Source organism: Aulonocara sp. 'chitande type north' Nkhata Bay, linkage group LG6 (genome assembly GCF_057382095.1).
Source record: "Aulonocara sp. 'chitande type north' Nkhata Bay isolate Kocher_YH1m ecotype deep benthic linkage group LG6, A_spYH_male_GT1.1, whole genome shotgun sequence".
NCBI classification, from domain to species: domain Eukaryota; kingdom Metazoa; phylum Chordata; class Actinopteri; order Cichliformes; family Cichlidae; genus Aulonocara; species Aulonocara sp. 'chitande type north' Nkhata Bay.
The window spans coordinates 30,007,418-30,028,203 of record NC_141349.1 but is presented as its reverse complement, the minus strand read 5'-3'; the positions used below and the strand labels follow the sequence as shown (position 1 = coordinate 30,028,203).

Here is a 20,786-nt window from a genome sequence, read left to right as displayed (position 1 = left end):
AAGCTCATCTGTGTTTACAGTCTTGTTATTATAAATAAAGATTTCACTCGATTTTTGCACGAACAGATCGAGAAGTTTCAGACTTAGTAATACTGATGTAGGCCAGAATGAGTCAAAACTATTCTGTTATGCTAATTTGACCAGTGAAGACTGTTACAGAGTGTGATTTTATCATATTATCATTTCCTGTTTATTTTCCATAGTATGACTTTCACAAGGTATTTAAACTCGTCCTGCTCTGCATGTTCACCTTTCCACCTGCCTCCCTCTCACTCAGTCTGCCATGTTTTTAGTCTTTAAACTAAACATGTCTTTAGTAGAAAAGAGAGTACATGTACGTGTTTTAACCTCACGCAACAATCAATTTGTTATGCAACACTATGCAGCACGGTGACAATGCATCTCTCGTTAGCGACTAAGACAAGTTTAAAAGAGAAATCAGGCGGTTGCAAAGGTGCAATGTCAAAGTTTATTTTGTATCATTCGTAGGATACAGAACACTGAAATGCATTTTTCCCCATCATACTGGAATTTTATATAATTTTTACTGTCATTTAATATATTTGACAACATCAGCTGAACTGCAAGAGAGAGAGAGAAAGAGAGAGGATGGATGATGAATGATGCGGCTGTGGATCTCAAACAGTCGCCACATACAGTACATAAATCTGAGAAACTCTAGGCCAGACTGACACCATCTGACAAGAGAAAAATCTTCTCCTCTTATTTCTTTTTCTGCTTCGAATCAGGGAAAACGTGGCAGATGTTCCAGTTTTAAGATGATGAATCTGGAGTAACAGTGTGACGTAAAGCAACAAAGTGTGTAAATCTCTCTACTTTTATGGCACATCATGACATTTAATCACCATCATCATGTGTAATGCTGTTAGCGGGACGAGCCAAAGTACGGATGGGAATTCTAAAAAACCAACATGAAGGATGAAGGCTAGAACCGTATTCAAAACTGATTTACAAACATATCAAAATGCTTCATCACAGTAGGTAAGAGCTGAATTCAGACAGAAGTGAGAACAGAAGCACCGTTACTGAACAGCTGTTTACAGATGTGTTGAGGGACCCTAATTTACTGATCCATATTTTTGGTTAATTATGGAAAGTTCCTGAATTCAAGCTTTCTTCAATTAGTTGATGTGTTTTCTTCTTGGGGTTCTTTTGGACTGGAATACAAACTGTACTCAAATCCTAAAGGTTTTAATAGTGGTGGGTTAGGTTTAAGTTTAGTTTGAAGTATGTTTAATGCATTAATGAAGAAGAAAGTAAATAGACAGATTTTCCTCAAAATATGGTGCAAACTTGACACAAAATGTCCAGAAAATCGTCAATAAAAAGGGAAATTGATGATAATTTTCAGCCAATATTTTTAGGAGCTAATTATATTATTACACTGCTCCTGAATGTGCAGTAAGATAATGTATTAAAAGAGTGCAGTTTAAACCTCAAACCATGAAAAGCAGTCATAAAAATGAGGGTATTCCGTGCATTTATTTGAGAAAATTATAGCCTCTGTGTGATTCTTGATAAATCTAATTATTCATGGTTGCTCGCATTTTAAGCCTCTAATAGATCGAGTTTCTTTTCCCATTTACAGCACGGCCTTTTATGTCTTCCATAATGAAAAAAGGGCTAATTGCATTACATAAATGCACTGAAATCAAAGCATCCCTATAGAGGGGGCCCGATATATCCAGAAATCGTGATGATTATGACCTTCTGCATGAAATTTAGTCTGACATGATGCAAAATATCATGTCATGTAACTCACTTGCCTTCTGCAGGCCACACACACAAGGGTCCAACTCTCATACTAAACAGAGCAGATGCAAATTTGTAAAACTGAAACGCTTGTACAACGGTCATTTTGGTTTGACAATATCTTAGCAGTGATTCCAGGGTAGAGATTTCAGTTGCCACAACCATCAGTGACCACTAAAAAGCTGTTACTTGCAACAGTATGGTGGGCAAACTGACATCCTCTTTAGTTCTTTGAAGGCCATTACTGGAAGATCCAATTACTTAATTTCTGAGAGGATGGCAATAACGCTCTGCTCTTTTTAGATTTGCATTACATAAAATATGCTTTGTTATGAAGCAGAAAGCCTCTAAAGGATTTAGAGACAGTTGGTCCATAGAGTGAAGAAACACAAGACAAAGACTATCTTTAAGGTCCCTCTGAAGAAATGCACATGTTGAAAAATGATCCCACCACGACTCCACGAATCCACACCAGCTCTCACGGCTCAGCGCCACAAAGCTGGGCGTGTCTTTCTCTGTAGTGCAAAAAGCAAAGATCACTGCTCTGTAGATATAACACCCTGTTTGATAAACTATACACACTCCAGTACAGCTTTAAATATCATCTATATGTTCCTGTCACACAGTATATTTCATATGTTTCCATTCATTTTACAGCCATTTTTTTAAATAGAATATGTTGTTTGATATGTTAAACGTTTTTCTACCCATGCTCTCTCCTGTCGTGAAGACACTGACCTTTGCCGAGGAAACAACCCTCTGCAGTCATTGGCCCACACTTTTAGCTGTCAGAAAGCGATAAGAGCCAGATTACTTGGGTTTATCTACTTTGTTTCCTGGAATCATTTGATCACTCTCATTTCTGTCTTGAATATGAAGGCTAAGTAATGGAAACTGGTTAGCACAGCATAAGCTCAGGGCTGTCCAAATATAAAGAAGTCTGACTTTCAGCACTCTCAAAAGTTTATTAGCAGCTACAGCCTTAGCTACTTGGTTTAGTATGCCGAGCTGCTGATAACTAGTCCATAATAGCAAATATAACGTGTCCGTCAAACTCTACGCAGTCTTACTTGAATCCATACAAAAAAGTGTAAAAACAAAGCTGTGCATGAAATCAGCCAACTCCATCCAAGTTGTAGCTTTACACAGATATCAGAGTGGTCTCATCTCGGTCTCAGTCTGACAGGGAATAAAGGCATTTGCCAATATGTTGAAGTACTCCCAACAGAGTCTGGTGCTAAAAGCTGAAAAGCTTCTGGGAGAAAGTTAAACCATTCAGTTTTTTAGACATTACTCCAAGTAGTAATCTACATTGATATAGAGTTAATCTTGAGGTTGGATGGTAACCTCACAAGACTGACAAAAATAAAATAAAATAACAGAACAAAAAAATACAATAATGGAGGAAATAAGTCAAATCATAGCAGCACATTTTCTGTCTCTGAAGCACTCGGCGTGTGTCACAGTGAGCCCGTGACAGATGACTCTAGTTGGCACAAAGGACGTTGTAGAAAGTTTGGCCTCTTTCAGTATGTCTACACTCCTACAAGTTTCATATAGATATATAAAAAAAAACAATATCAAAATAAATTACAACACATAAAAAAACCAAACAAAAAGATTTGGCAACACTGAGTTTCTGCCTTTTTGTGGGTTGCTGTGAACGTGAACGGTTGTGCGTGTAACTCACTTGCCTTCTGCAGGCCACACACAGGCAGCACAAGTACTCAGTATGCTAAGGGTTCATTTAGGAATGCCTTTACGTGATATGCCTGTAGAGTTTGATACAGATGTGTGCGTATTCCTGCTCCGGACCACTTCTTCGTTTAATCATCACCACTTAAATTTCTTTTTCCTTTTTGTCTTTCCTTTTTTTTTTTTTTCTTTTTAAAACACAGAGATGAACAGGTGGCGGCTAGAAGTTTCTTTTAAAGGCAGTGAAGATGGATGAGGGCGAAAGGGGAGGATAAGGATGTATTTAACTCTGAACTAATCAGGGAGAAGAGTCGTATAGGGGTGGCCAGAGTATACAGTGCGTCAGCTTAGAGGGAGGAAGGATTTTCCTTCTGTGTGTACTCGTCTTTCACTCGTGGCCACAGTCACAGATTCAGGTCCAGTGGTAGATTTTGAGCAGCGAGCGGTACATTTTGTTCGTATGTGATTTGTTCATGTTTTTGATAGACGTGTATTTTGACAGTCTGTGGCACAGTTACACGTGGGGATGAGGAGGGAGGCTGTACGTAAGCTCTTTGCCAGGGAGCGACAGTGTGGGAAACAGGTGTTGGAGACAGTAACGAGGAGCAGAGACAACAGGTAGTGATGATCAGCACAGGTCCAATCAATGCCACTATGTCTGCATCAAGTAAAAGATAAAGACTGGAGAGGCCGAGGAGGAGGACTTGACTGGATACTACAATCCCAGTTCCAGCGTCTCTTCAGATCATAGGGGATCTCAGCACCCTCCCGAGGTCTCAGTTATCCAGTGCCTCGGCGCACACAATGCTGCCATAAAGCTGCTGTGGGTCCGGATGCGTCTGCACCCGCTCTTCTGCCTCGCTGTCCGTGCTGCCCTCGCTGTCGAGGCGTGGAGACGGGTGACATTGGCCAGAAAGACTGGGGTAAAGGGCGGTGGCCGGCAGTGGGCTGGGAAGGAGGTCCTCATCTGAGCTGAGGAAGTCCCCCTCAGCGGAGGCGGGGCTGGCCAGGCAGAGATCCTGGTAGTTGGTACTTCCCCCTCCACTGGTGACCCTGGAGCTGGGGGTCACCTTCTGTCCTCGCAGCTGCCTGATCTGAGAACAAAGAAGGAGGATTTTAGTCAAAGGTAGGCTGGCTGTGGTTCAGATGTATTTCCCCCCCACCCTCAGCTAATCTGGATAAAATCACCAGCCAGTACAGGTTGTTAGAACATCTTGTGAAAAAGCTGATTGCACTGAAATATAGACCGTATGTTCATGCTGAACTGGCTCACATAGATGTATATAGAGCAGCATTATTAAAACAGGAAAAAGCATTTGTATTTGGTGCTGATTATTTTTAACAGTAGAAAAACACGTTTATGACCAGTTTGGTGGACCCTGATTACTGATCCAGATTGTTTTTAGTTCCTGAATTCAAGCTTCCTTCCGTTAGTTTACACGTTTTCTTTTTGGGGTTAGACGTGACACATTTAGTGGCAGCGGCACGGCACATTAACTATAGCACCTCTGGGTTTTATTCCAGGAAGCGCATTTAACAAACTTTAACTTCAAATTTAATCAACGTTCTGGGATTTTCTGACCTAGAAACAGAGTGTGTTACCATTAGTTAATTCTGAGAACTCAGTTATCTCAGTTTCCTTAAGCGCCGGGTTAACAAACTCACAGCTGTTTCTTAAAACCTGATTACTTGAATTGGGTCCTTCATACTTTATTACGTCAACAAGAAGGGTCAAAATGTTTTTGAGGAAGGAAAATCTAAAAAAGGAAATTTTTTCTCAATACCCCAGAAAAACGTTTTAAGCAGAGCCAGGGAAAAATTAGCACCATTTATTAATTATGGTGGCAATTTTCATTTACTCCAGCATAAAAGACTTTTTGCTTACTCGATAGCCAGAAAAAAAGCAAAATGCCTTCAGTTTGGATGAAACAATAAGGTTTATGTGCAAAGTCCATCTCCCAAAAGCCGATCCCTTCCCAGATAATTCCCTGAAGTGATATAATTTACAGTATTTACATTTCAGAGGGAAAAAAAAAAAAAACAACCTCTCTCCCATCTGCCTGCAAACTTCTTTTTATAGAAATTTCATCAGTACGTCCGTGCAATAAACAGTATTATCTTAAACGTTCTCCTCCTAAATACCTGTTGACAAAAGGTTAAGAATTTTGCAAGTAACAGGACAAATGAGTGTATGTTACTGAACACTACTGTAGCATGAGGCCTAGTGGTTTTTAATGCTTTTAAATACGTTTGACACGTCTTTGCAAAGCCACTAAATGTCAGGTGATTGGAATTTTTTTAAACAGGTTGTTGGGTGTTAAAAAAACCAAAAACCAAAAAAACCCTAAACCCTGTGAAACCCACTGATGCATTTTTTTCTTACCATTAAAAGATGTGCAAATAGGACTGTGGGATCTTTACAGCTAAATCTGAGCGTGCACCTGTCATTAGGGTGAAGGTGGTGGTACGATTTGAATTTTATTCAAGTTGACAAGAAAAGTAGCTTTGTGGAAACGTACAAGCATAAAAGGACGCGTTTGCATGTTTCTACTCCGCGGCTGATGTCCAACTAGCAGAGTGCAGAGTTCTTCTTGTGAGCAGCAGCGATGCCACCACTTTTCACATGCATGCCTTTTGCATGTTAGCCTTGTATGTACCACAGTGACTCATGACAAATCTCAGAGGTTTTTGTTTTCCCCCCAATCATAAACTCAAGCTAGCTGCAGGGCGGGCAGGTGGGGGGGAGGGGGAAACCGGTGGTTAACCAGTGGAAATATTTTGACTGTGTCTGAGCTCTTCACGCTACAGCAGAGAAACATAAGAAGGTACCGGGCTTCATAGGTTATATTCTCTCCAGTCTCTCTCAATATGAACAGGAACATCAAAATTGGCAGACAATTAAGTCTCCAAATGCTATGGAAAAGTATTTGCTTTCACAAAAAAAATCAATGTCCACCTGAATCAAAATAAATGTGCGCGAGTAAAAATGTAAAATTAATTCAGCTGCATTTTATAAAATGGCTCATTATGTGTCAGCAACGCCAATATGACTCAATCGTACGATGATCGCTTTCAGCTCTATACTGAGATTTTTCTAAATGGTTCATTGCTTCCTCATCTGTACTCACGCAAGTTTCGGTCTCATTTATGAAAACCACGGCTTTGATCAAAAGTGGTGGGGTGACAAGAAGAAAAGAGGAGAGGAGCGCTAAAGGGCAGGGCCGTCTCATCACGCCCCCTCACTCTGAAGTTTAAACATACTCCCTCCTCCTAGTCACGCACAGACACTCTCTGAATGAACAAACCCAAGTGTATGCTGACTGATAACTTTCTGTCTCCAATCAGGGCTGGAGATTATCCTCATGAACCCAAGATAACACTAAATGTTGTCAAATTACATCATAAAAATCAGCAGAACTCGAGCTGTGGGCTCAGCCTATAACAGACCAAAAACAAGTTATTGAGCAGGGCTTCTGTATTCTTTTCGACCCCCCGTTTTCAGAATTAAAGTCCAGTGTGAACTAAACAATGAGAACACAGCTGTTAAGAAGAAAATTGATCTCTTGTTACGAGAAAGACATTGAAACAACTGAGCGTGTGTCGGGGTGGAAGTGGTATCTGTTCTGAGACTGTACATAAATGACAAGATTCATCTGTGGTGGTTACCAAAAGCTGCAGAGCATCTTATACACACACACACACACACACACACACACACACACACACACACACACACACACACACACACACACACACACACACACACACACACAGCATCTGTGTGTCACACGCCATTTTGAAAAGCCAGTAAAAGTGAAACAAATTGTTCATTTATACCCCTAATAAATGATCACACATCTATACGTATCAATAGCTAATGAAAAAATGGCTTAAATGCTTTCGCAGGTTTCAACACAGCATCGAACCGCGGCCAAGATTCAAACCGGTCTGAATTTTTTTTTTCCTGTTGAAGAAATAATCGACCAATCACAGCTTAGTAGCTGAAATCCAGGATGGTGTCATATCCTTTCAAAGCTACCTAACTGACCAAGTGACTGAGTCTAAAGTAAGTGACGTGTTAATGAAATAATGAATGGATGCATTTAATGAATTCTTGGTAAATATCCAGAGATTTTTTTAGTATGCTGACAAAAATAAATAAGTAATTTTAGTAATCTGAGTGCTTGTAATTTAGCTGCTTTTGTTCCTAAAATGTGGAAGAGACATCAGCTTGGATTATTCCTTTAGAAATGTTTTTAATTATTGGCAATACTCTGTCTTTGTCTTCTTCTTTCCCCCCAGCTGCCCCCCACAGGGGATCATCTGCCTCCATCTCACGCTAGCATCACACCAACCGCCTGGCATGTCCTCCTTAACTACATCCATGAAGCTCCTCTGAGGACTTCCTGCCTGCCTTTCCTGCTGCCTAGCAACACCACATCTACCATCCTTTGTCTAATATATCTGGAATTCCTTTGTCAACATCGTAGCAAGCATCATAATATCGTGGTCCACAGAGAATCCTGCCTGACCCCATTGGTTAGCTTGTCCATCACCATTGAAAACAAGAATCTCAAAGCCACTCGATGATCTATTGTCACCCTCACCTTAAACCCATTTGCCTCTCTTACTGCACACCTCATCACCCTCACTACTTCTCTGTCACTCTTGACTTCCTCATGCAGTGTCACAGTTCCTCTTTTGGCCTTCTACCACGTTCTTCCTCTAGTTTATTGTTTTATTTATATTTTGATATTGCTAGGGATGATGCAATGATCGGGGACCATTCTTAATTTCGTTGTTCTCATGACAATGACAATAAAGTTTCTGATTCTGATTCTGATTCTGATAGATCAGGGGTCTCAAACTTAAATGAACTGTGGCCCACTGCTGTCACTGCCATCTCATTGGAGGGAACTTTAGTGTTCAAGTAGTACAAAAAAACCCAAACAAACACCCACAAATATTTCTGAAAATATAGTGTTTTGTTTTTTAAAATTTAAAATATTGTATAACAAGAAAAACTACAAAAAAATAAAAATAAAAAATTCCCCCTCACTCTTAACTAACTACAACCTTTCATTGAACTACCAAATAAACAAATTGGTACTCTCCTTCTGGTCAGACACGCGGCAGCACTTCTGCTATAATTGTGTTCGTATTTAACAAAATAAAAATGCAGACACAAGTTTAAACATTAGTTTTTGACAGCTAGTTGTTTTCTTTACAAAAAACTCTCACACTGAACTAACACAGCCAATCCCTCAACACGTTTGTACTCTCTGCTCATATTGACTTCATGTTAAATAATCTTTGGCTTTTTAAAGAACTTATTTTAACATCGCACTCAATAACAAACAAATCCTCCCTAACAAAAAAGTAACTTCAAGGGTCAAATTGCATGATATTTCTTCACGTCAATATACGGACCAAGAGTTCGACACCCCTGCTCTAGATCCACAGACCCTGAGCGAAGCTCCTTCTGATCTTCTCTGACCTACTCCATCAACACTTGAAGCAAACATCACATCAAAAGCCATACTGCTGATGCCTGATGATCACCTCTCTTCTTAACCTAGCTTCAGCAACTGTGTCCAACACCTTCATGGTGTGGCTCTTCAACTCTATCTCCATAGTTACTACAGTTCTGCACATCACCCTTGGCATGAAAACCAGTTTGAGTACACTTCCTCCCCATTCCTCAGGCATCCTCTCACTCTCCATGATTGTGTTCAGTATGGTTAAAAAGTCCACCGGCCAGGTTTCCAGTCTGTCTCTGCTTCTTTCTATTTAATGGTGTCTTGAAAACTTATCTGGACTGGATGTCCTGTTTTTGTCCATGATAAAAAAGCAAAAAATATTTCTGATAAAAATCAGAAAAATCAGAGAAAACAATCATTTTCTGTATAACTATCTGTTTTTGTGGAACATTTTGGCCACTCCTCATTACTTAATTCACTGAGGTGTGTGGGCATTTGTTTATGCACATCTCTGATAAGATCATGCCACAACATTTCACAAGGCTTGAGCTCTGGACTTTGACCTCATTGAAACACTTTGATTCTTTTCTTTTCAGCCTTCTTGTTGTAGATTTTCTAGATGTTCTGTGCTTCGGATCACCGACCCATTGGATGACCAAATTTGGGTGGAAACTTCAGTGGAAACATGGACAAATGGGCTCGCATTTGACTCTAGAATACTTTGGTATACAGGGATGTTCACATGTGACTCAGTGATTGCAAAGTTCCCACATCCTGTGGCTGCAAAACAAACGCAAATTGCCCCTCCACCATTATCACGTTTGACAGTCTGTATGAGGTGTTTGTGCTGATATGCATATGATATGTGCTGATATTAGGTTTTGACCTAACGTGGTGCTGTGCATTATGACAAAACACCACCACTTTGGTCTTGACTGTCCTAATGTCATTGTTCCAGGAGTCTTGTTTGCTCTGAAGCAACATTTTAAACCTAAGCCATGTTGGCATGTTCCTTTTAGAGAGAAGAGGGTTTCTCCTGGTAGTCCTTCCAAACAAGCCGTACTCGTTCAGTCTTTTTCTAACTGTACTGTCATGACTGTTGACATTTAACATGATCACTGAGGCCTGTAGAGTAAGAGATGTATCTCAGGTTTCTTGTAATTTGTCTGAACATTGCACGGTCGGACCTTGAAGTGAATTTGTTGGGATGTCCACTCTAGGGAAGACTGGCCACTCTCATAAATGCTTTCCACTTGTAAATAATATTTCTCACAGTAGAATGACTGACAGCTTTTTTGGAAATGGATGTAACCCACCCCAGACTGATGGGCAGGGACAATTGCTTCTCTAAGTCTAAGTCTAAGATCTTTATCAGGTAACCACTTCTAACATCTGCTTCCATGAACTGACATTTACATCAGTGGGATTAAAATATCACTACATGTTTTTAACTGCCGTAACTTGTTTCCTTTTTTTCTTCCCAGTATAGCAAAGCATGAAATGGTTTAAACTACTCATTATTCTGACAAATATTCAATTAATTAATCATTTGGAGTGGAAAAAAACAACAACAAAAAAATCAGGCAGCTTTGAAAAATGTTTCTATTGTTTCATGTTTCCATGGTGAATACTGCATTGGTATGTAGTTTTAACAGCTACAGGTTTGCTGTGTTTTAGTATAAAACCCTACGAATAGGGTGTTTTTTTGTTTGCACCCAGCATTTCAGACAAGTGGCTGACTTGAATATGTGAGCCTGCTCGTCTGTGACTATGTGGAGAAGGTTGCCTCACCTCGTTCTTGAGCTCGGCAATCTGGTCCCGGAGCTGGTTGATGTACTGTCTGGAGTCAGAATGGTTCAGCTGGCCCTGGATCAGCCCTTCCTCCTTCTAAAAATCAAATTTCAGACACACAAGGTTAAAGCTGAATTCACTTTGATTAATACATTGATCACTTAACTGGCTAAGACCACAGATCCAAATGTTTATTCAAGGATGCACTCAGACAGACACTGAAGTACACGAGCACACACACCTGAATCTCAAGTTCAGCGATCTTCTGCCTGAGTTCAGCCATCGCAGCCATACTGTCAGCTTCCCTCAGTCGCACTGCCATCACCTCCTCTTTACTCTACACGCATCACAGGGAGGAAGGAAGCACATTGACAGGAAGAAAAAAAAAAAAAAGTTAAACAATATTTTCTGGGTAATAAGTGAGCCTTTATAATGACAACCTTTTAATGGATTTCAATTAGAGATAGTAAAGAACAATAAATTGTCTCTACATCCTGCTGTGTCATTCATCTTTCATTCTAGACTTCCTCTATTACATCTGTTGATCTTTTTCAGGATGTGAACCCCAGAATTTATGCTCTGACCATTTTTCAACATTTCTCATTTATCTTTTTATCTTCTCTGTTCCAGGCATCTTTTTTTTTTGTCTTCAGTCAAAAGGTTTCTTTTTCTATTACAGATTTTAGTTTCCTATTAATAATTCTTAAATGGTAAAATGGTAAATGGCCTGTATTTATATAGCGCTTTACTAGTCCCTAAGGACCCCAGAGCGCTTTACATATCCAGTCATTCACACATTCACACACTGGTGATGGCAAGCTACATTGTAGCCACAGCCACCCTGGGGCGCACTGACAGAGGCGATAATAATAAGAAAATGCTGCTCTCCACGTCACTCTGCTCTTTTCTGTTAAATCTGCTCCTCTGCCTCTCTTTCCACCTTTCACTATCCAGACCTTGCAGTCTGATTCGGCCTGCTTCCTCTTCATCTCGTTGAGCTGGGCCTGCAGAGCTTTGTTCTGATTGGCCACCATCTGGAGTCGGTCCTGCAGGGCAGAGCGTTCCTGCTCGTTGCGTCCGATCAGTTTGCTGTGGATCTGGTTCTAAAACAAGAGGTTAAATGGTAGATGGTGAGAGTAGAGCTCTTATATTTATGAAACAACAACAACAACAACAAAACCCAATAAATGAAAACAAAAACATCTCACAAGTGGCACTATGGTCTAACAATTAACAAACAATAAAATCTGTTCTGATTCAGTTATACTTTGTTTCATTTTCATTATGTGCATGTCAGGCACGATGCACATTCATAATTGAAAAAGCAAAACAAAATGTAATATCCCAACACCACAGGGCTGATTTCCCTAGTTCAGCAAGTTATATTCATTCTTATAAATGTGTAAAATAAACAAACATGACAACTTTTATGCTTCACAATCATGCATACATCAGAGAAGGACTCACAAGCCCACTGCTGCAGTGTGACAGTACAATGTAGTTATACAGCACCTACCTGACTCTCCAGCTGCAGGGCTTTAAGTTTAACCTCTCGGAGCTCCGCCTGGGCTTGAGCCTCCCTCAGCCTAACCGTCATCAGTTTGTCCTGCAGCTCATTCATGGCGTTCTTCTTCGGCGATTCCTTCCAGTGCCCGCCCCCACCACCAGTGCTGCTGCTACGGGACATATGATGCTGCGAAAGAGCAGACAGGTGTAACTGGCCGCTGGTACATTATGCGCACTCATGCACTCCACCAAACAGATGAGAGATCTGTTCCCATTTTACCTGCCAGCGCTGGTTCAGCTCAGTGACAGCCTCCTGCATCTCCCTGAATGAGCGCAGCGTCTCCAGCTCCCTCAGCTTCATTTGCTTCACTTCTTCCTGCAGGGTCGCCAAGTTGTTCTCATCTGGCAGGCAACTGCTCCTCTAGATAGTAAACATTTCACGGTTATAAGTTAGCAAATTCACACACGCAGCCTAATGCATATATGAAGACGTACATGGGAAAGGTTTTATGAGGAAGGGAATCCTTATTAGATTTCAGTGAAACACAATATACCTTGGTGATTAATACAGAATGTACCACAGTACCTACAGCATTATTGTTATTATTATTATCATCATTATCGTTATTGTTAATAATAATAATAATAATAATAATAATTAACAATAACTACTTTTGTAACACTTGAATAGAAACCACACATTAAAGAATTGTATGCATCTTAATATATAATATATAATATATACAAACAGTGGTGTGAACCACAGCTGAAATGGGCCCTGATCAGATGATAAGAGAAGCTGACTGCTAGAGTAAGGTCTCAGCAGATCTGCTATATCTAAACACGAGCCTGGTCACATGAGGCTTTGCATGTAGGTAATCTAATTTTAAAATTCTAAATCTTACAGGACTAAAAGAAAGCAATGATAGAGCTGATGTGTGAGCAGTGGTGAGAACTTCTGGCTGAAATGAAGATGGACCAGAGGAGACTGAGGGGTGCACATTCATGGGAGATAAAATAATCTAGACATGGGAAAGCATAGGAGTTTAGTTTCAAATTATTGACTTACAGGAAATGTTGTTTTTCCTAGATAAGAAAAACAGCTTTAGCTCACCAAGCGTTCAAATGCTGGTCAAAAACAGAATCAAGTTTTTTAGCAGATAATTTGAAATTGGTGACGAGGGGGCCGATGTAGCAACTGACCTGCTTTGTGACGCTGCTGAATGAAAACCTCAGTTTTGATCAGATATTACATTTGCTAAATGTGACCATGCCTAATCAGCGGCATCTGTATCCTGACGACCAGGAGTCGACAGACTTATTAAATGTAGTATGAGAGGGACAGGAATAGATTAATACAACTATCTGATATATGAAATTTTGTTCAGACATCAGACAGTTGTGAGGTTGTTTCACTCCTAACCAAAGTGGTGCAACAACCCACTAATAAAAACATTAGCATGTTTACCTCCTGACTACAAACCAGCAGGTTTGTCAATCTTTGAGACGCTGTATAAGCAAACAAAAGGTTTGTCCAGTTTTGAGTTAATTTTCAGTAAAATCTTCATCGGGAAGCAGCAGAGCGTTTGTGTTCCAACACCTCATCAAGTGAAAATGAAAGCTTGAGAAATGGAACGCGTCTGTCATTTGTTTGAGTGTTTGGATTAAACGTTAGACAGGTTGGTTAACGGTCAGACAGACTTTACCACATTCACAGAATCACACGCCTTCTGTCTGCTTGCTGTTCACACTATTCTCTTTCACACAGTTTCAAAAAAAAGAAAAAGAAAAAAAAAAGGCATGTTTGTGAGCTCACCTTTTCCAGATCGAGCACCTTGTCTTGCATTTCCTTCAGAGCTCCAAGCAGTTCGGCCTCGCGGAGCCTCGACTGCTCCAGCTCGGTCTGCAGATTGCTCACAAACTGCTCTGTGTACTGAAACAAACATCCTAGTGTTAAAGATATAATGTAGGTCAACTTTTATTTATTTTAGTTTTAGTTGAGCAGCCTTTTCTACCTGGTATTTGTATACTGATATTTATTTATTGATGAGACAATTAGGTTTTTGAACAGAGCTTGGCTTCCATTTCACTCTCATTTGCAGACCAGTTTAACAGTTCAGCTAAGATTACCACAATCTTGCAAGGGGTGAAAACTCAAGGTAGTGTTATGTATCTGTCTTTCTTTTTTTTTTACATTTAGTTTCCTGAAAAAAGAAGAAACGGGAGACAAGGAATTCCACAGAGAGATGGAAACATGACCTTTCAACGAGCTATTTGTGGGGGAATAAATGGACGTGATTCCCAGCAGCAGCGTTAGACTTACACTTTTCTAAAAAATAAACCAAAAGCATCCATTCTCAACTGCAACTAGTGAGCGAGTAAAATCCAAATATGTTACCTACGCCTAGAAATGTCTGTGTACAACCTTCAAAACAGCCGACAACCTAAATTTAGCTGCCATGAAGGTGCACTTGTGTCCCGCTGTCTGTGATGTCAGCATGCTACTGTACACTAACATGTCACCACATCAAGGGGAAACTGCAAAGCTATGAATATGAAAGCAGCAAAGAAAAAAAAAAAAAAAAAAAAAGAGAGAGCTGAGTGGAAAAATACTTTCCAATGAGGCAAATTACAAACGCTTGAAATCGGGCAAGTACATAGCGTGACTGCAAGATTCGTGATTTGTCATTTTTGGCTTCTCAGTCTTGGTTATCAAAGAAGATTGAGAGTGTCTGGAGGTGTGTGAACCCTGGTGGGTGATGGGTACCAGCAATCTGAGCTGGAATAGACGCACACGTAACAATGACATCATTTAGAGAAAAATCAGTGACTGGAGTTTTTCTTTTAAAGCAAAGCAAATTATAATTTTAGTGAACCATCTGCTCCCTTCACATCGTGCTGTTGCTCTTCACACCACCTTCCCACAGGTAGGTGTGAGTTGAACCTATAAATATTAAGAGCAAAGCTTTGGTTAACAGCACTGGCAAAGACCACAAAACTTTTTTTTTTTTTGAGTAAGTCAGTAAAGCGGTTGCGGAACATACAGAAACTGACATGCATACATTTACTCATGTGGAAAAGCAAACGTGGGTGTTCTCTGTTAAACCCAATGTGGCGTTAAATACTAAATACTATACTAAACATCATATTTACTAGAAATTCACAGTAGAGAAGCAGAGTCTCTCGTACATATAAAAATGTTTGGAAAGTCAGTTTTCATATTTTTCCTTGAACAATATTATATGTAAAAATAAATAAATAAATAATATTAAAATATGTTATTTATACTGTTTTGGGAGGCAAAAACAGTTCATACATGAATTACATGTTAAATTACAACCAACTCTAATTTGTATAATAATTCCAATATCATGTGACTCACAGAACTTGAATGAATTAAAAACAAAAATCAGTCATCCTATAATGTAGGATCACTTCTTTTAACTTTACAGTACTATGCACCAAATACAGTTTGATTAGCTTTTCCTTCAGTGTTTAACTGAAACCACGTTTTAATAATCTATGCTACATTAACAAAACAAGTTTCAACATTTAATCATAGTCACACTATTACTTTCAATCAGGCTGTGTATCACACGTACAACAACTCAAAACAACAAACAGCTGCTCTGTAAAATGTACACGTGCAACCTTTACAGCCGCCATCAGTGTTACGTGCGACCTCAGCCTGTTGGTCCAGTTTTTTATTGTCACCCTGATTAACCTGCGCCCTCTTTCTTTGCAGATTTATTGTTAGTGTTGGCTGCTGATGGCTTGCTGCATGAATATAAACCCGGAGAAAGTGGAGCAGGAGGGTCGGCCATTGGCGTCTTGGATCCCACCAGATCTCCATCAGCACAAGCTTTACCAATCTGTTGCTTTCATAGCTTTGTTTATTCTGTACAGGTTGAGTCGGGAGCTCCTGGAACTACTGTTTTCAGTTTGGTTTCTGTTCTTCTAGTTTTCCAGGACTAGTTTGAGTGAGAAGCCTGTATTCGATGGCCCATTGTGTGATTGGTTCATGGTCTTCTTCCTCTTTGTTTGTTTTAGCTGGGGCTCACATCTCTTTTTGTTCTGTCCTTTGGGAGTAACTATATTTCCATTACTAAAAGCTTGTTGAATGGCACCCGTAACAGTCAGACTGGCTTCACTGGCGTCCAACAGTATTTTTTAGACAGTGATAGGTTCCACATTATTTGGCTCTCCTCCAGAGCTAGACTAACTAGATTTCACCTCATAAACCTCACCTCACCTCCATGGTGTGAAAACTGTAGAAGTCTTTGTGCCTCATCTGTATGTAAACATCTTGCTAAAACAGAACTTGAACGGTTTCATTTTTGGGTGCTGAGCTTTGCACCTTTGCGGGGTTAGCTCACGGGTTAATCACCGATTTTCTTTGAAGGTTTGTGAGAAAATACAAATGCGTGACTCACTACTTTGTTATCAAAGCAGCATAAAGAACATATCGGAAACAAATCAACGCTAGTCTGACCAGTCTGACCATATTTGAGAGGCGCAGTCGGCCCCAATTGTTTGTTTTTTTTATCCGTTTTCCACAAGCTTGTATAAAATATAGCATTAGTACATCACTCCCACCATGGGATAACTTAAACGAGCCATTACTATGAGTCAGTCTGACAGTCTGTTCATACCAAGCTGCAACGTTTGAGTTTGAAAACTGAAAACATCGCCGCAAAGACTGACTGACGGGTACCAATCCAGCTTCAGCTAATCGCTTCCTGCTAATTCACTGAGCTTAACCTCCCCACTGTGTTAGTATTGGAACAATTGTATATTTGTAATTATACATATATTTTACTTATATTTTATTTAACTTGCGTGAGTTAGCTGACAAGTTTGCGCACCACTCTCTCATCCAAATTAGGGATGTGTGCGACTAGTCGACTAGATGACTAATCTAGTTAAGTGGAATGATTCATTGTTGAAGAAGTTGATTAAGTGTTTAAAAAGCCTTTGTTATTAGTTTTTGGCATTAAACGGTTCTCAAATTTACTTAATATCTGAGTGTTTCTTGGTTTTAGACTAGTCGGTTAGTCAGATTTTTTACCCCATGTTTAATTGACTAAGAAATCAGTCACCAGGAAGATTCCCAATCCAAATTTTTCCACAATTGGCCAACATGGCGCCAGCCAGATGGGCAACTTTGGCGCTTCACAAATGATGCTATAGTGGCTTTGTCCTTTTTCCATATACAGTCTATGACTGGCTCATACTAACAATCATACTAGAGTGTGTGTGTGTCTTTGACAACAAAGTGAACTTTGATATATTCGGTTACTTGACAAAGTTGTAAACCTTTTGATATACTGACATTGAAATCTGATCAAATTGTGTTGCATTCTAGTGAAATCACTTAAACGTTTGCGACATTTGTGCCCTGATTTTGAGTCCAAATAATCTGACAAACAGTAAAAGCATTATCAGGAAATACACAGCTTACAGAGCCTATCTGTAAGTTAAATATAGGACAAAATAAAGACTGTAGGCAGGAGGGAAACAGTTCATCTTGCTATCTTGGTTCATTTATTAATTCATTCTTTTACCCTCTGTTGTTGTAGCTCTCGGATGGTGTCCTGTGCTTTCTCAAGGCTCTCGCTAGCTGTGGTGCACTGCTGCCTCACCACCGCCAGCTCTCGCTTGATCACATAGTTCTCCTCTGCTTCCTGCGCCCTAGTCACCTGACCCTGGAATAGTGTGACCAAAATAGGAGGACATTTAAAATCGTCAGTGGAGTGCAATTTTCAAATTCAGACTATGCAGGGGGAAAAGGGTGGTTCCAGACAAAACAACAATATAATGGTTATAGAGAACTTTGCTTCATGTCATACTGAGAGTCAACATTTTAGTAAGGAGATTTATTTGCTTTCTTGTAAATCGCCTACCTGAGGATATCACTCACACTCTTACATCTGTCCTTTAAAGCTAAAGCTAACAACCAACTAGCTCAGTTTAGCATGATGAATTGAAACACAGACAGAAAGCTAACCTGGCTGTATCCGAAAGCAATAAAAAACTTAAAACTCAGTCTCAGTCTCTGTTTTTTAACAATTATTAGATCTCAAGCATGACCATGAAGAAAACAAGTTTCTGGTGTATTTTTTTCTACAATTTTGTACAAATTAAATCAAACACATTCAATATCAAATCACGTATCTATACCTTCTAGAGCGTTTAGCAAGAAAGCAAATAAATGTACATTTCATTCAAATTTTCCTTAATTGTAGGTATTCAAATATAAATGAATGATAGTAATAGCTGAACTTCAACATGCCTCATGCAGGATTGTACAACGTCATCAGTCTCCATCATGGATAAATACTACATGCATTCAGGCATTAAAGGATTGTCTTGTGGGCTAGAGACAAATATACGATGTAAACAAAAAGCTTTCATGCACTTTTGGCAGGATGCTGTTACAGGAGAGGGAGAGAAGCAATGCAGGACGGTAGAGGAGCAGAGTGTGAGTACGACAAAGGACAGCAAGGTCAGTGGGAAAGTGGTTTACAGTACTCTACCTGTATCAGTCTGTCTGCAAGAGCAGCACTCTCCTACAGCGCAACGAAGGAGAGGAACAAGAGGATGAAAATAAAGAGATGAAGAGAGTGAAAAGCAGTGGGTCACCAGGAAGGATAAAACACAAGAAAAACCAGGATGAATTCCAAAAGGAGGGACGTAAGAAAAAGTTGAGATACCAAACACAGACATGTTTGTGAGGGAATAAAGAGGCAGCAGTGAGATCATTCAGAAAACAATTTCACAGAAGAGGAAAATATGAACAAAAGCAGCGTGCTGAAACAGCACAAAAGGCGGACACACACACACACACACACACACACACACACACACACACACACACACACACACACACACACACACAGGAAAGAAAACCAATAACAATATATTCGTCAGTTGTAAATTTCAACCCCGAACCACACAGAATTTAACTAGAATCAAAATGTGAAGCGTGTTAGCTCAGCCTCATCCAATTTCTCTATTTCAGTGAAGTTCTCATGTTTATTAGCATTTAGATAAACTGAAGTCACATCTGCCTATCTCACCTTCTCCAAGGTTTCGATCCTCTGCTTCAGCAGCCTGTTTTCTGTGCGTAGCCTCTGAACACAGAGAGAAGGAAGACAAGTGGAAAATGTTTGCTTCACTTCACTTTTCAAATATTTTATTGCAGTACAAACAAACAAGATATAAGCACCTTAATTTCAATTTGCTCCTCCATTTCTTTGTTCTTGATGGTGGTGTATTCTTTCTCAAGTCTGAGGAGAAAGATACAACAGTAAGAAAACGTAATGTTACCTCAATCTTCCTTGTTTTTAACTATAATGTTTAAAAGCCAAAGATCTGAGGTGTACAGCGCAGAAAAACAACTTTCAGAAGTTACCTAAACAGCTCAAACGCACAACAACAACCATGCACACGCTTAAGTGTAGAAACCTCAGCATTAGTAAGACACAAACAAAACTCTCACTGGTCTACATAAAGGCTCTCCAGCTTTAAGTCTGACTATTTGTTAGCCGACTAACGAGCGTTCTTACTTCTTCATCCTCTTGGGGTTGTATTTGACCTGGTAGGCCCTGAGGATCAGCTTGTCTGGGCAGCTGTCAAACTGGTGGGGGATCACCTTCTGGAAATGCTGGCAGACCCCAAGGGAGAAACGCACATGACAAAGATGGTCATTCATATTTAATGAAGATGCAGAGACTCGCTTTTTTTTTTTTAATGAGTGAAGAAAAAACAGCCACAGATTTACAAAAGGCCTTGAGGCAAGCCAGGAGCTCCTGCTTAAAAAAACAAAAACAAAAAAAGAAACTAAGATATTTTAATATACTTTGATTTAATGACATGACAGTCTCACTTGGCATGCGTAAAAATGTATATGCACTTCTAGGAACTGGAAGCATATACAGTATTCAAATTAATTCAAGTTTGCAGTGCAAGTCAAAAAACTGGGAAATGTACAGGTACAAACTTAATGTTTTTTCCGTAGGTTTTGTGAGGAAGATAAAGATAAGAAATGATCAAAGATAAGAAATTAAGATCCAGATCAAATTCACCTATCTAAAAGGTTTTTATTAGTGAGCAACAAAAAATTACACGTTTTCTACTGAATTGCTGTAAATCCAGATTGTGGACGCTGCCTGACGGACACAAAATTTAAACACAAACATAGTGTAAAATTCAGCAGCAAGTCAGTGTTCCATTTCATAGAAGACAATCAGATAAAATCACGTTGAATGGACGTAAACGAGAGCAGCTTATTTTTATCAAATTAGATCATAACTTTAGATTTGTAGCTCAGGAAGCTTGCGTGCAAAAAGGAAAGTGGGACGTTCAGCCTTTGACTCATGGCTCAATCTGTGCACAAAACAATTTCTGCAGAAGGCACCGCAAAGCTACAGCTGCGTACCTGTGACATGCCCTCCATGTCCAGCTGAATGAGGTCAGTCTGGTTGTACTGCAGGATTGCCAGGCCTACACGGAAGATAATCTCTAGGCCCTGCAGAGAGG

At 39.8% G+C, this 20,786-nt stretch overlaps 1 protein-coding gene across 4 annotated transcripts in view; it reads right to left on the bottom strand.

The window, feature by feature from the left end:
* Positions 1 to 455: 455 nt before the first annotated feature.
* evi5l (ecotropic viral integration site 5 like) overlaps positions 456 to 20,786 on the bottom strand; it is a 46,104-nt gene continuing 25,773 nt past the window's right edge. For 3 of the 4 annotated variants that reach the window (XM_086296203.1, XM_086296202.1, XM_086296201.1), the window contains 13 exons: positions 20,686 to 20,775; positions 19,814 to 19,911; positions 19,474 to 19,534; positions 19,325 to 19,378; positions 18,782 to 18,814; positions 17,810 to 17,950; positions 14,062 to 14,178; positions 12,526 to 12,666; positions 12,256 to 12,432; positions 11,696 to 11,842; positions 10,981 to 11,076; positions 10,740 to 10,835; positions 456 to 4,562 (listed from right to left, as the gene is read on the bottom strand). In XM_086296203.1, coding sequence (XP_086152329.1) covers positions 4,245 to 4,562; positions 10,740 to 10,835; positions 10,981 to 11,076; positions 11,696 to 11,842; positions 12,256 to 12,432; positions 12,526 to 12,666; positions 14,062 to 14,178; positions 17,810 to 17,950; positions 18,782 to 18,814; positions 19,325 to 19,378; positions 19,474 to 19,534; positions 19,814 to 19,911; positions 20,686 to 20,775 — 1,569 coding nt within the window. In that variant the 3' untranslated portion in view covers positions 456 to 4,244. The remainder of the gene's footprint in view (positions 4,563 to 10,739; positions 10,836 to 10,980; positions 11,077 to 11,695; positions 11,843 to 12,255; positions 12,433 to 12,525; positions 12,667 to 14,061; positions 14,179 to 17,809; positions 17,951 to 18,781; positions 18,815 to 19,324; positions 19,379 to 19,473; positions 19,535 to 19,813; positions 19,912 to 20,685; positions 20,776 to 20,786) is intronic. The other variant, XM_086296204.1, reaches the window with a different exon arrangement.